The sequence below is a fragment of the Maniola hyperantus genome, chromosome 11, assembly GCF_902806685.2.
Source record: "Maniola hyperantus chromosome 11, iAphHyp1.2, whole genome shotgun sequence".
Classification (NCBI taxonomy): Eukaryota; Metazoa; Arthropoda; class Insecta; order Lepidoptera; family Nymphalidae; genus Maniola; species Maniola hyperantus.
In genome coordinates this window covers 617,723-632,839 of record NC_048546.1, presented here as the reverse complement: position 1 = coordinate 632,839, position 15,117 = coordinate 617,723, and the positions used below count along the sequence as shown (strand labels likewise).

The 15,117-nt window shown below is 35.3% G+C and overlaps 1 protein-coding gene across 4 annotated transcripts in view; it reads left to right on the top strand.

The window, feature by feature from the left end:
- cib (thymosin beta cib) overlaps positions 1 to 13,130 on the top strand; it is a 28,293-nt gene extending 15,163 nt beyond the window's left edge. The window contains exons 2-6 of one of the 4 annotated variants that reach the window (XM_034973397.2): positions 7,804 to 7,959; positions 9,149 to 9,262; positions 9,565 to 9,678; positions 11,019 to 11,132; positions 12,103 to 13,130. In XM_034973397.2, coding sequence (XP_034829288.1) covers positions 7,815 to 7,959; positions 9,149 to 9,262; positions 9,565 to 9,678; positions 11,019 to 11,132; positions 12,103 to 12,242 — 627 coding nt within the window. In that variant the 5' untranslated portion in view covers positions 7,804 to 7,814 and the 3' untranslated portion in view covers positions 12,243 to 13,130. The remainder of the gene's footprint in view (positions 1 to 7,803; positions 7,960 to 9,148; positions 9,263 to 9,564; positions 9,679 to 11,018; positions 11,133 to 12,102) is intronic. The other 3 variants (XM_034973398.2, XM_034973399.2, XM_034973400.2) reach the window with 3 other exon arrangements.
- The last annotated feature ends 1,987 nt before the right edge of the window (positions 13,131 to 15,117 follow it).

Sequence of the window (15,117 nt, the reverse complement as noted above, 5' to 3'; positions counted from 1 at the left end):
AAACCACATTTAAGAAAACCGGCCAAGTGCGAGTCAGACTCGCGCACCGAGGGTTCCGTACTATATTTTTTCGACATTTTGCACGATAAATCAAAAATTAATGTGTATAAAAGGTTATTTATTTATTTATTTATATAAAAAAACTGTTTTATAAATGATACCCCACATATTAATAAGTAGGATTAGTACTTTCAAAGTAAGGACTTTGAAAGTTGAAAATAATAATTATTTGTTCATGAACACATTTCAATTTTTATTGCGATGTAAGCACAAATTCACGGTTTTCGTATTTTTCCCCGTACGTGTGCTATAAGACTTAACTTCCTGCCAAAAATAATTCTAGGTCAACGAGAATAACCCTTTTTCTTTGACAGACACAACAGACAGGCAGACAACGAAGTAACCCTATAAGGGTTCCTTTTTTCCTTTTGAGGTACCGAACCTTAAAAACTACTTATGACGGAAACTTTTATAGTAAAATACCAGCTGACCCGTCCTGACTTTGCTCGAGTGGAATTTTGGAAAATCGGCGAGGTGGTGGAAATTTATTTTCTTTAAAAAAATACAGACTTTTATATAACAAACTTTGATGCCCTTATCCCTTGGAGGTAGAATTTCCAAAAACAAACCCTTCCTTGAGAGCTTAAGTCATAAACCTCAAACAAGACTCACCAGTCACCACAAAAAACGAAACATGTCCGGCAAGAGCCGGAAGCCTGGCAACCCTGCCACGTCACAGCGGCGCGGTTCAGTGCACGGTTCCCCCTCTCAGACGGGACGTAATTTCGCTACTATCGATCACAAGTTTTTTTGTCCTTTGAAACGCGATTCACGAATTATTGTACCTAATGTAGAGCTGTGTCCTATGGGCTATGACTGAGGTATCGATTTTTCGGCTGAATGTGTTATTATTAGAAGGGAAACCTGAGAGGAGATTTATCCTCGGACCTCGATACATATAAAGTACCTACCCAATTACCTACCTACCTAATGTTACTTCTTATTTTTAGATTACAGTTTTAACACGTTCTATAACATTTCTAAGCTAAAATCCGAGGCTAATATATGATAATATTACCTATAGCTGGTAAGCTTATTGTTTTTATTAGGTAGGTAGGTATATAAATTACTTTGTTATGTATTACAGTAAATAGTTATTTCTTTATAAGTATAACACTGCTTAATTATCACATCAAAGGTACCTACTACTGTTTAAGTAGGTAAAGATAATAGAAATAACCAATTAATATAAAAGGTATAAAATGGTATTAACCTACATATTATTCCCAGAATACTATTAGTTCATTGCATTCGTAAAATTAACTTTTGAAGAGCGAGAACAATTATTGTTCTAAACAGATTAATATTATTATAATATTAATCTGTTTTGAAATTAAAAACTTGTTTGAATTTAAAAGGAGTAGTAATTCAGATTTAGGAAGGATTTGCGGATAGAATATTTTGAATTCGAAATTCGAAAACCTTAGTGTTGCCAGTAATAGAACAATAGACTGCATATTTTGTTTTTTAAACTGTCTTCTCGGCTCTGGGTCCTGGCTTTTTTACCTTTCTTTAGATGTATTGTACCACTTTTCTTTTAAGTCTTGGTCAAGAATTAATGACTTTGTCATTGCCTTGACAAAATGTGATCAAACCTAGCGGCTATGTGTGTAGCGACCACTTTAACATCTTGAATGACGACAAATTACTTACTCCGTAACCACAAGAATTTGTAGAAGTAAACCACAACAGACAACGAGTATAATCTTCGCTGAACATAAGCATATCGGCCGACTAATGACTCATGAAGCATTAAAAAGTGAGTCAACTACAAGCACCCTTTTGTTTGACTTATCAAAGCAGTCTTACACAAGTAATAAAGCTTTATAGACGTTCCAACAAGTTGGCTGCCTAGTCAGAAGATTCACTACCAACACACAGACTTCACCGAATATTCATAACTTTAAGCATAAATAAATAATTATTATGAATTGGGTTTCAATAAAGGAGGTTTCAATAATAAGTCGAGGAATAAGTCGGGTCGTAACGAATTCGTAACAAGTAATTATGAGACCTTAATATGAGATTTAAAACATTTAACTACCTACTGCAAACGAGAAAGAGGTTAGCCACCGAATCCGACTCCGACTTTGAAAATGTTTTCTCGTTCAAAATGCCTAAGTATTTGAAGAAAAAAGTCTTCAAAAGGTACGTGTGTGGTACCAGTGATGACATATGGATCCGAGATATGGTCGCTAACTTTAGGCCTCATGGCTGGAGAGAGCTATACTTGAAGTTTCTATCAGAAATGAGGAGATCCGTAGAGTAATCGGGTAAATGGGCGAAGCTGAAGTGACAATGGGCAGGGCATATAGTTCGAAATAACGATAGACGTTGGTCCCAAGGTTAGAATGGCGACCTCGCACCGGAAAGCACAGTGTTGGAAAACTTCGCTTATATAAAGAATACTAAAATAACACTCCTTTACCTTGCGCAGTCCTGTAATAAGACTAGACTGACTAAACAGCCAAATTACCAAAGTGAATAAAGTCTGCTGCCAACCTAAATTGGAGTGGTTGGCAGTTGGCACGTCTACAGATGCTCCATAAGCAACAACGCTCAACTTTTCCAGCCACCATATGGTCGGTTAAGGCGTGCGTGTTGTGATATGTTTTTTATCGTAATATTTTTAAAGCCGGTCGTACTTGTCCTTCTCGTTCGTTTGGTTACCGTAAAAGGCGGTGGAAAGGAGCCATGACACGACACAAACCGTTAAACACAATTGGACAATAGCTCACTTGATTTTATTTGGGCAAGGATTTTACAGATAGAATCTACCGAGGAACATAATAATATGGTTAATGGTATCTACCTATAAAGTAGTTTTAATTATGCATTGTCATTAGAGCAGTTGTAGGATCATGCTTTGCATTGGTTACAATAAAAGTTAGTTCTTGGTTCTACCTTCTACCACAGTATTTATGGTAATTTAACGCCATTTTGTTTTTCAGCTTCGTGTAGGTACATTCGAAATTCAAAAATTTCCAAGAGCCAAATAACTGTTCTTAAATATGCTATGGTAAATGGTTGCTGGAGTATATTTGAAATAAATCATTAGCTGATGCCCGCGACTTCGTCCGCGTGGAATTAGGTTATTAAAAATCCCGTGGGAACTCTTCGATTTTCCGGGATAAAAGTAGCTTATGTCACTCTCCAGGTCTTTATCTATACCCATGCAAAAAATTACTTTTTATATACTGGAAAATCAAAGAGTTCCCAGGGGTTTTTTAAAAACCTAATTTCACACGGACGAAGTCGCGGGCATCAGCTAGTTTATGATCTGTAAGTGTTCTGAATTTGTTATTTTAATGATGTTTTAATGTCAATCACCTATTATCGGGTGCATCTTCAAGTTGAAGCAATAAATTGAAAGCGGACGCATTTAGTGCATCCTGTCAATTTTAATTAGGTCTCGTGATTTATGTGACAATAAATAATGTTCTTATGACGCATCAGTGATAATTTTATGTGATTTGAACCATTGACTTATATATTACTTCGTATGGACAGGGCTATTGAACAAACAAAATGGCACCGACTCAGTGGTGCTTTATCACCAATGCAACCTCAGTGATTCAAACGGGTCGTTCATTAGTATCTAAGAGGTGGCGCTGATTTATTTGGTTCCAAAACCGTGAAACATTTTGTTCGCTTGACATTCATTCTTGTCATTTATATCGATGGATTGGAACACTTTTACATTCATAGTGATATGGTTTGAAAGAACGGTTAAATTAAATTGAATCATTGTGTGTTGGGAGGCTTCGGTCGTGACTCGTGGCTCATTATAGGTTGGTATAAATTTGAATAGAGCGGTGATTCTTATTCGAAAGATTGTGGGTTCGATCCCGGGCATGCAGTTATGTGCGTTTTAAGCAATTAAATATTATGATTTTAAAAAGAAGATTATCATCAACTTTCTCTAAAAAAACGGCCAAGTGCGAGTCAGAATTGCACATCAAGGGTTCCTACTACAGTCGTATTTTTTCGACATTTTGAATAATAAATCAAAAACTTTTACTTATGCATAAAATCACTTTCATATGATACCCCACTTGGTATATTAATCTTACTTTGAAAGTCGAAAATACTAATTATTTGTTCATGTACCTACACATTTCTTTTTTGTGATGTAGTAACTACAAATTCATGGTTTTCGGATTTTTCTCCTTACGTGTGCTATACGACCTATATAAGGGTTACTTTTGAGGTACGGAACCCTTAAAATAAGATGGTAAACGTCTTAATTTATAGGGAACAAGAAACTTTAAAAAATTAAACGAATGCTTATTGTAACAGTCTGAATAGTTTATTCAAACACTGCTTCGTGATATTAAAAAACACCTAGAAAAGGCTTTAATGGGCACTGTTTTTAAAAACCTTTATGTTTTTAAAACAGAAGAGTCGAATGCTCATTTTGCATTTCAGTTTTTACATAGCTCCGTCCATGGTATGGTCTAGGGTTGATACCTTTTTACAGCAAACAATTTGTAATTAAAAAAACCGGCCAAGTGCGAGTCAGACTCGCGCACCGAGGGTTCCGTACTCGGGTAATTTTTTCGACATTTTGCATGATAAATCAAAATACTAATTATTTATTCATGAACACATTTTAATTTTTTTTGTGATGTAGGCACAAATTTACGGTTTTCGTATTTAATACCTAGCTACCTACCTTGCCAAATTTCATGATTCTAGGTCAACGGGACGTACCCTTATAGGTTTTCTTGACAGACACAACAGATGGACAGACAGACAGTCATACAATGAAGTGATCCTATAAAGGTTCCTTTTTCCTTTTGAGGTACGGAGCCTCATACAAGAGTTTCTACAAGATTTTTTACAAAGCGTCAACCCTAGCCGCAGCGCAGGTAGGAATAAAACGTTGAATAGCCGATTATTTAGTAAAACCCACCCCGCCGAGACTTCCTCCCGGACAAAAGATTGTTTCCCGCCAACCGGATGTATACTCACTTGGTATACACAATACAGCGCATCAGTGGCAACAATGACCGGCCAAATCTGTATTCGTGTCGTCTCTCGTATGCGCAAATACTGTCTGGTGTCTGATAGACCGTTGACTGTATGTCGTGTCGTGCTCGTGTGCGCAAATGGCGCACACTTCAATAATTCTTCTTCATTTTTAGGGTTCCGTAGTAAACAAGGAACCCTTATAGTTTTGCCATGTCCGTCCGTCTGTGCGTCCGTCCGTCCTCGGTTAATATCAGAGACTATTAGTGCTAGAAATCTGTACTTTGGCATGGGTATAAATATTAATCACGCCGACAAAGTGGTGAAATAAAATTGTCCCCTACATGTAAAGTGGGAATGAATTTTTTTTTCTCAAGTCAAAGTCAAATGATCTATTCAAAATAGGTAATTAATAACTCTTTTTGAAAGTCAGATGTTGGATTTCTAAGATATAGTGGTGATAATTATTTCGCAAATTTAAAACTAAAGCTACGAGGGTTCCAAACGCGCCCCTGGTCTGAGAAGAGCCCACAACAAACTCAGCCGGGTATTCTTTTTATTATCACCACTTTACAAAATTATTAAATCTCGTCTACCCTATTGTGTGGGGTATCGTTGAATAGGTCTTTTAAAAATACTGTGGATGTGAGAACATCATTTTTCGATTTCTAGATCCGTTTGTTAAATATGATGTTTTAAAGTGCTAATTTTTACTAGAGTCAAGTGTCGTCGTCGTCCGAAATAAATGAAATGAAGCGTAGGTATCATAATGAAATAATTTTTTTTCTAAAAAAGCTTCATCATGGCCTTGAGTTTCAAAAACACTTTTGCTATTTTTTAAATTTCGAATTTTAACGATGAGCAGTGAGCACAGCTCTTTCACTCTGACAGCACTGCTGTGAGCTGTGAGCAAAGAGTGACATAATATACCTGGCAATTGGCATAGACAAAAAAAGTAGTCATGTTAAGGGTGAATGCACACTGATGAATATTTATATTGTTCTTTTCTTTACCAAAATAATGTTGCCCGCGAAACAAGTCTAGTTTTTCAATTGTACAGCACAACTTAATCGCCCCAAACCGGTAAACGTGAAGCATATTTTTGTCGGTCACGTAATGTGTTGCTAATAAGTATGGAAAGAGGTTTGTTATGTAGGTAGGTAGCCGTATGAGTCAGGTAACGCCGATCGGAGTTAACCGGTACTGTTAGCAAAAACAATCTTTTTTTCCGGTTTAGCGGTAATAGTTACTCTACTCTGCTATAGAAATAAGTGTTTAGTTAGCTACTCAAGTTTTATGTTGGATACCTACCTACTAGTTACTTAAACTTTTACTTTTTTACATGTACAATTTGTTAGCGTTAAAAAACTGTAAATACTGTTAGTCTAACACTACTGTAGATACCTACTTGCTAACAGTTTGAACTTTGAAGATTACTAGCTTTTTCCCGCAACTTCGACTGCGTTTATTTAAATTTTTCAATTATACCTTTTTTTCTTAATGTAAAAAAATTTCTAGGTATGCTTTCGAAAGAACTTAGATGTAAAAGCGGTTTAGTTTTTGACTGACTTAAAAAAAGAAGAGGTTCTCAATTCATTATCTACTATGCACTTGCTTTAGGCCCGAAAGAAAGTAGCTGTAATTAATGTAAACATAGATAAATTCGTCTTGAATCATTAAGTTAGTGTGTTTATGACTACAAGTTCGTATTAGTCAGATAATGTTCGACCGATGCCTTGATGACTAAACCATTTCTTTATGTGGAAGCGAAAACAAAATGGCCGTTAAGCTTTTAATTATACAGGGTGTAGTCCATGTAGCTATGAATCAGCTTAATTTGTGGTGTAATCGAACTTAATGGTGTTAATGTTTACTGGTTTTGTTTGGTAGCTCGTAGATATAGGAGACTACCTTGGCACGAACCTTCGCCAGTGGTTTAACATATTGTGTTCAAACTACAAGGTCATTATTTAGGGCAGCGGTGAACATAAGCCAGTTTCCCAACCTGCGGTAGGAGATGGCACTAGATCTAGAAGAAGGGAATATATAGGAGAATTTATTTACTTTGAATTGGTTTTTAATGACTGCCCTAGAACTTAGAAGCTAAAATCTATATTAATGATAAATGTGTATATGACGTCTGCCTGTTTGTTACCTTTTCACGGTCACTCCGTTCAACAGATTTTGATAAAATCTGTTAAAATCTGTATAAAAATGGTTTGCATCCTGGAGACGGGCAGGGGCTACCTTTTATCCAGGAAAATCAGAGACATTTTTAAATACGTAAATCGACGCGGATGAAGTCACGTGAATCATTTACTTAATACTAAATACCTTTGGGTGCACCGAGACATTTTATTAATGACCTCAGTTCTTTTTTGGTAGACAGTCATAAATAGCCGTTTCCGCAAAGGTCTAAAAAGAAAAAGAATTTAAAAATACTTAACTGAAATTTATAGGATCGGTTTTTTTTAAATCCGAAGCCGTGTGCGATGGTTAATCCTAATTCCTAATAATATTATAAATGTGAAAGTGTGGATGTTTGGGTGTTTGTTACTCAATCACGCAAAAACGGCTGAACGGATTTGGAGGAAATTTGGAATGGAGATAGATTATACCCTGGATTAAAACATAGGCTACTTCTTATCCCGGAAAACCAAAGAGTTCAAGAGATTTTGAAAAATGTAAATCCACGCGGACGAAGTCGCGGGCATCAGTTAGTAGGTATCTAAATAAAGAAACTCAATAGTACCTACATTTGTTTGCCCTCAGATCTCCAAACAATGGCCTGCTCAGTGAGTGACTCGCCCTCCCTGAAGGACCTGCCCAAGGTCGCCACGGACCTCAAGAGCCAGCTCGAGGCCTTCAACCCCAGCTGTCTGCGCGACGTCGACACCAACGAGAAGATCGTCCTCCCTTCCGCGGAAGGTACACTTTTATACTTTGCTGTCTTTTAACTAAAAAGCGGTTAACTGCAATTTTTTTTTTATTTTAGCGTTTAAACTATCGTGAGTGATTTCCATTATATAAAATATCTCTCAACAGCTGTACTCACGTATTTAGTCGACGTTAGCCCGACTAGTTTCGAACCCATCCGGGGTCCTTTGTCAAGGGAGTCAACTAAAACTAGTCGGGCTAGCGTCGACTAAATACGTGAGTATAGTTAGATAATTATATTGAGAGATATTTTTTGATTTATCGACAAAGAACGAGGAATTTTTCAGTTCATCTTTTTACTAAATTCCCTGCTGAAAGGATGCTTTTGGAATTATGAAACTACTTAAGTATTATTATAGAATTGAGTTGAATAGAAACATTTTCAAAAAAACTTTTATAAGCTCTTTTGAATCGTCTGATCTACCACTTGTTCGGAATGCCTTTCCTACAAAGAAAAGCTAGCAAGAAAATCGCCGGTTATTAAAGATTCGATTTACAAATTATCATGCCGTGCATAAAAGTAATTGTAATCCCGCGCATTGCTAGAACGAGCTGCAAGTCAAATCCACGCTCTTTGATTATCTTCGATTGTGTAATATACAAACGTATATTACAGTACGTAAACGTATATTATAGTTTTTAAGGAACATACCAACTTATAATTGATTTTTTATACTAGGTAAGTATTTGATTAATATGATGAAAAAATACTATTCAGCACTAATTTAGCGTATTACCTAGCGTTTAACGCCAACCTAATTTCTAATTTATTATTATCGACAAACCTTTGCCGAGTATCAAAATTATATAAGTATAAGAAGATAAGATCTGGCCTCAAACTCGTCAACTCAATCCACAACAAAAATAACGTTATCGGTCGATAAGATTGAAATAATCGCTATGAGACTTGATGCCCAACCTAGGCGACAAAAGAACAATAAGTACTATCAGAAACAATATTATTATATATTTAAAAAAAAATTAAAAGGCCACAACATAATATTATGCGCCCCTTGTTCATAAAGGCAATCTAGGGGTCTTGCTTTTGTGTATTTATGTGACACAAAAAAATTGCATCAAAATCGGTCCCGTCAGTTTTGAGGAAAATGCTTATAGACATACAAAGTTAAGCTGAAGCACAGGTGAAATCAAACAATCATTATAATAATTGTTTTGACAGACGTAGCGCAAGAAAAGCAACACACAGCTCTTCTTCACGACGTAGAACAATTTCAGCCTTCGTCTCTAAGAAAAACAGACACCGTCGAAAAAATAGTCCTACCTAATGCATTAGGTATTCGAAATGGGTGGCAAAATGCGCTGTAATTAAAACTTAAAACGGCTTTCGTCCTGTTTAGCCTATATTTTGTTTAACAAAGATTTTCGAGTTACGATTTCAATTAATAAAAATTAATTAATTTAAAGCTTTCCCTGTTTTGTACTAAAATTTCTTTTAACTTCTAAATAGCATGACTGCAAAATACAGTTTTTATTAACATAGGTGCAAATCGTAACAATTTAGAAGTGTTATTTTTTTACTTATGTGTACTCCGCCTTATTTTGTGACGAAAGTTAAATCTTGTCTATGATTTGCAGATGTTGCCACTGAGAAAACTCAAAAGTCCCTATTTGACGGGATCGAAAAGTTCGACGCGGCCAGTCTCAAACACACAGAAACACAAGAAAAGAACCCGCTTCCTGATAAAGATGGTATAATGTTGTTTTATTTGTTATTCTACGTAATATTAAAACTTTTATTTAATAAGCATGATGAGTGTTGATTAATAATTAATGCAGCGATTAAAAAAATATTTGATAAAATGCAAGGCTTTCCAACTGTTCTTTTTGTAAGCAGTATGAATTATATTTTCTATTTCCAACGACATTTTGCCAAAATGATTTATACATTGAGGAGCTGGCGAACCTAATTAAGTACTTACTTACTTACTAATAGTACAGTACGCGGCAGAAAGTAATGTACAGCGGCCTTTAGAATGACATTTCAGCTTTGTAGAGCGTTGTCTCTGTCACTCATACCTATATGACGTTTTGTCAGTCTCAATGACAGGATCAACGCTCTACAAATCTGCTATCTCCTTCTAAATGTCGATGTACATTACTTTCTGCCGCGTACTGTAGGTGAGTATTAATAAACTTCTGCGCGAAAATTATTCTTTCCTATTTCTAAATTAACTCAAAATTGCATATTCAGTGGTACGTTTCAAATTAATTAGTTAAAAAATTCAAAAAGTTGGTAATCCTTGTAACTTAACATGCTCTAGTGCATCATTATGAAGAATATTTCTATTACTTATCATATTTGCCACAATTATTAGCTTACGAGACACGCTTTTCCTTATTATATTTACGTGTTAATTTTAAACTGTAGCATGTATATTTGTTTTCTGTGTGATTCAAATATAAAGATCCAATGGCAAGGTAGGTACTTAGTAACTCTTATAATTTCAAAATTTTACCACTTTTAACAATTTTTTGGCTTGGTTATTGTTTTTATATTTAAAGAAAACCTAGAAAAAATAACTATAACGTAAAAAACCAGCAGAGTATAAACAAATCTCCTGTAGGTATTAGTTTGATATTTGAAATAGAGCGATGGTCTTTACATTTGATCGCATAATATGTGCTTTTACAATAAACAGTTCACGTACGACTGCTGGACATAATATGACCCTTGTAGAGACTTCCACACGCTACGGTCTTGTGTCGCTTGAATCCAGCAGTTCCCTACGAGGCTACGACTCGTTTGATGTCGTCTGCAGCGACTCGAATGCAGCGTTTTCGCTATGAGGTCACAAGTATAGCACCATGGCACACAACGTCTATCGGTTTTTCGAACTATATCCATTGCCACTTCAGCTTCGCAACCCGTTGAGCCATTTCAGTTACTTTGATTCCCCTACGGATCTCCTCATTCCTGATTTGACCCTGCAGAGGAATTCCAAGCATAGCTCTCTGTATCACCCGCCGTTTATACATAATGCAGCTTGTTTACTTATGTTTGCCGTGCACGATTTTTTGCTTTCTACCAGTTGTGGCAGCGGAAAAGGCACACCAGAATCTTCTAGATGGAGTGGAACACTTCGACAAAACCCAAATGAAGCATACGACGACTGAGGAAAAAAACCCCTTGCCGCCCATTGAAGGTTTATTTTTTAACGCTTTATTTTACGCTTTAGCATGTACATAAAACTTGTATAACCTGACCGGAAAAATGAAAATCTCGCTAGACGTATGTTGTGGTTTCTAATGTGTTAGGTATATGAATAAGTGTTGTAATGAAAAATGCAAATGTGGCGCCCCAAAAAGTTTTTATTTTTCTGGTCGAGCTTTAATATTGTTTTTCCTTTCTTTATTTTATACTAGTTAATGCTCACGACTTCGTTTGCGCCAATTAATTAGTAAATCCCGTGGGAACTCGTGGCGTATAAAATATCCTATATTCGTCTCCTGCAGGAACCAAGCAATCTCGGTACAAAGTGAAAGTAATTTCATCAATATTGGTTCAGCGGTTGCGCCATGAAATCATAACATACAGACAGAAACAAAACACTTTTTTAAGTAAGTTACTGGCCCCGATTCTCTAGTCTCTCTCTAAATTAAATTTAGAGTATCTGCATCCTTTTCTTTTTACTAATGCTAAAAAGGAACGGAACATTACTTTCACATTTAAAGACTCTAAATTTTAGTGCACAATACAAATTTAAACAGTAGGTTCGCGAGTGCGTGCTAAAATCATGGGTTTTACCATCTAAAAATTAAACTTAGAAATGTCAAACTGCTTCTGTCCTTTTCATATTACAATAGTAAGAAGAGGGTGCGAATACTCTAAAATTAGATTGTGCTTAGAATCGGTGCCATTACCTACCTTAAAACGACAAAGACGTAACACCAAGCAATTTATATTCATTCAATGCTATAATTCTTTCAAGTTAACTCGTTTTCATGTTAGACTGCATTACTTACCACTTGCATCACACCAGGTAAAATAGGGTCTTGGACTGTAGAGAGACTCAAGGGCTAACTAACTTGTTGCCGAATAAAAAAGTGGGATAGATGAACTTGAAGAGTAACATAAAAATAGCTTATCTTATTAATCGAATTCTTTTCCACCAGCGATTGAAGCGGAAAAGGAAAAGAACAAGTTCTTGAACGGAATCGAAAACTTCGACCCCACAAAGTTGAAGCACACCGAAACCTGTGAGAAGAACCCTCTGCCCACTAAGGACATCATCGAGCAGGAGAAGACGGCCTGAACTACCTTCCATTATTTATCGCAACTATATATCGCTAGTATCGCCGTATTTTAGACTCGATTTAAGATTTTTTAAGACCCGCTTGCGTCGTCCGTTTGTGGCAACACTGATTTTTTATGCCTACTCCTCAAAAAGTGAAGCCAGTTATCAAAAAAATATATATATCCCCTAAAAATACTTTATAATCCAAAATAAACGGACTCCGCGAACTGGTTTTTATCATTAGATTGTAGGAACCAAATTTTCTATGTCACTTTTAATGGTATATATATATATATATATATATATATATATATATATATATTAATAATTAATATATCGGATAAGTGTATTTTACGAGCATTTTATTTATTTTTAATGGAGAGTAAATTTTAAGATTGAGTACTGATTTTATTTTAAGTTGGGAACACACTGCACTCCGGATTCGTTAATTACTGTAGGTACTCTGAAATCGCTTTGTGCTTGTGTTCTCTATATTTTAAACTAGAAATTGTAAGTTTTTTTTTTCATGAGATTCCACGCGTCGTGTGATGCCTCTGGTCAATTTAATTTATTAGGAGTGTAGTTACCAAGTCTTTTCATTTTAAATTTGGCAATTCTCTATAATTTTATTCCAGAAGAAAGTAAGATTAAAATCGTAGGTTTAATGATAATAAAACTAAATGCTCAACTGCGTATATTAAAGCTAAGATTGTATTCATTTCTTTAGCTATTAATTTCCTTGTGATGAAGATGAACAATAAATTTTTATACTGTCGTATTACATGTATCCAAAAATTCATTTTTTCAATTTTATAAGACGCCAACGATGCCAATAAAAACGATTTTTATCAAAAATTTGTATGTTTTACAGACGGTGCTTTTTTCTAAAATATAGAAGAAAAATTTTACTGTTGTTTAATTTCATATCCTAACATAATTTTTTTTTATACCTAATAAGTAGCTGATGTTTGCGGCTTCATCCACATGGATTTAGGTTTTTAAAAATCCCGTGGGAACTTTTGATTTTCGGACAAAAAGTAGCCTATGTCCTTACCTGGGATGCAATCTATCTTTTATTATTTGCACCGTGCTCTTGTCTGATGACGTCATCAAACAAAACGTCAAAAAACGTACTATTTGACAAACATGCTTGAACCATTGAACGTTAACGGGGCTTCTAACCATAACACCGCCGTGGCCGCCATCTTGTGAAGTGTCACGCCACTATCCCCTTATATGCGGTGTTGCTAAAAAATCGGAAATTCACTGTTTTTTAAATATTAGAGCCATTCCATATAGTTACATAGTTGCATAACATCAGGATATATCCTGCTAATAAATGTGCCTGCATCTCTTAGCTATATTTAGCACTAAGTAAATATAGTATTTGAGCAGGTAAATATGATAAGTTGCAAGTCCATGGCCAATAAATAGTTTTTATTATTCTTTCTCGATTTGGAAACAGCGACGGCATTTTCAGTTTCTTATTCAGTTAAAATGAGATAAAACTTACTCGATTTTGGACATTGACATTTTCAAATATTCCGTAAAATTGAGGGGATTTTATTTGCTGGCAGCCTTTGTTCTACAATTACAACCCCCTGTCAATGTCATTAAGTGCCAAAAGAGCCTTGTCGGACCATTAGAGACATAGAGATATACTACATTCATACAAGATTCCGTGATTAGAGATAATGCACCATGCACACAGATATGCACAGATTAATAGAGGATATCAGATATGCAACTACTGTGGCCCCCTCGATCTTTCTTGCTCAAGCAGAGGTACTTACTTGTGAAATGTTATTCCTACTATTTTACGTTCGCTTCGGCTATTGTAACCTAGTATATTGCAACCCATCATTGCACAATAACTTCAAAAACGAAAAACAACAAAACAAATCAATTGTTTCATTAAAATACTTGAGTTAACATAACCTCACTTCATGTTTTTGTCAAGATCTTGCGTACAAATACATCTTGACAAACAAAAATAAGTAGCCACGGTGATAAGGACAATAATAATAATTTTGTCCGTTCTAATAAGAGCTTAAGCATTTAGCTATCTCGCTTTAACAGTAAGAGCCGTAGCATGGCAACACTATTACGTTCAAAAATCAAAACGCCAAATGCCGTAAATAGAGTAATAAAGGTAGATGCAGGAACGTTTGCTTTCTCATTCGCACTAAAAAAAAGCACAGATAAAGTTACTAATGTGATAAACAGAGACGCAGCTAACCTATTTTTTGTTCCTTATCGTGTAACTGGTTTTTTTTTCAAGAAATCATACAAGAAGTTGCAAAACAAACTTTGAAAATTCGTGGCGTAATTGTATTTCTCATGAGTTATTTACTTGTTTTCACATTAAAAACATTGAATACAAATATTATTGATCGGTTACTACAAATATTGACTACTAAACAATGGTAATATTTGTCGTGTTATTCATCGTTACATAGTGCTATCGCTATCTCATACGCGGTTACACAGTACTTAAATCTACCTATTACTCTATCTACGCCAAATGCCAATTCGCATTTTTTTTCAAAACAGGTGGGTGACAATTCGCAAAAAACGCCATGCCACAGATGAATAACACTGAAAGTAGAAAGTTACATTATCTCTCAGAATAAATACCTGTAGAAGTAATGTGACTCGTAATGCTAGAGCGAGATAGCTAAATGAATTTAAGCTCTTATTAGAACATGACAAAATGATTATGTTTTGTCCGTAGTGTCCTTAATCCTTATCACCGTGACTACTTTTTGTTTATCAAGATGTATTTTAGACGTGAGATCTTAACAAACAACGTAAAGTGAGATTATGTTGACAAAAGTACCTAACTATTTTAAAGAAACAATTGATTTGTTTTGTTGTTTTTGTTTTTGAAGTT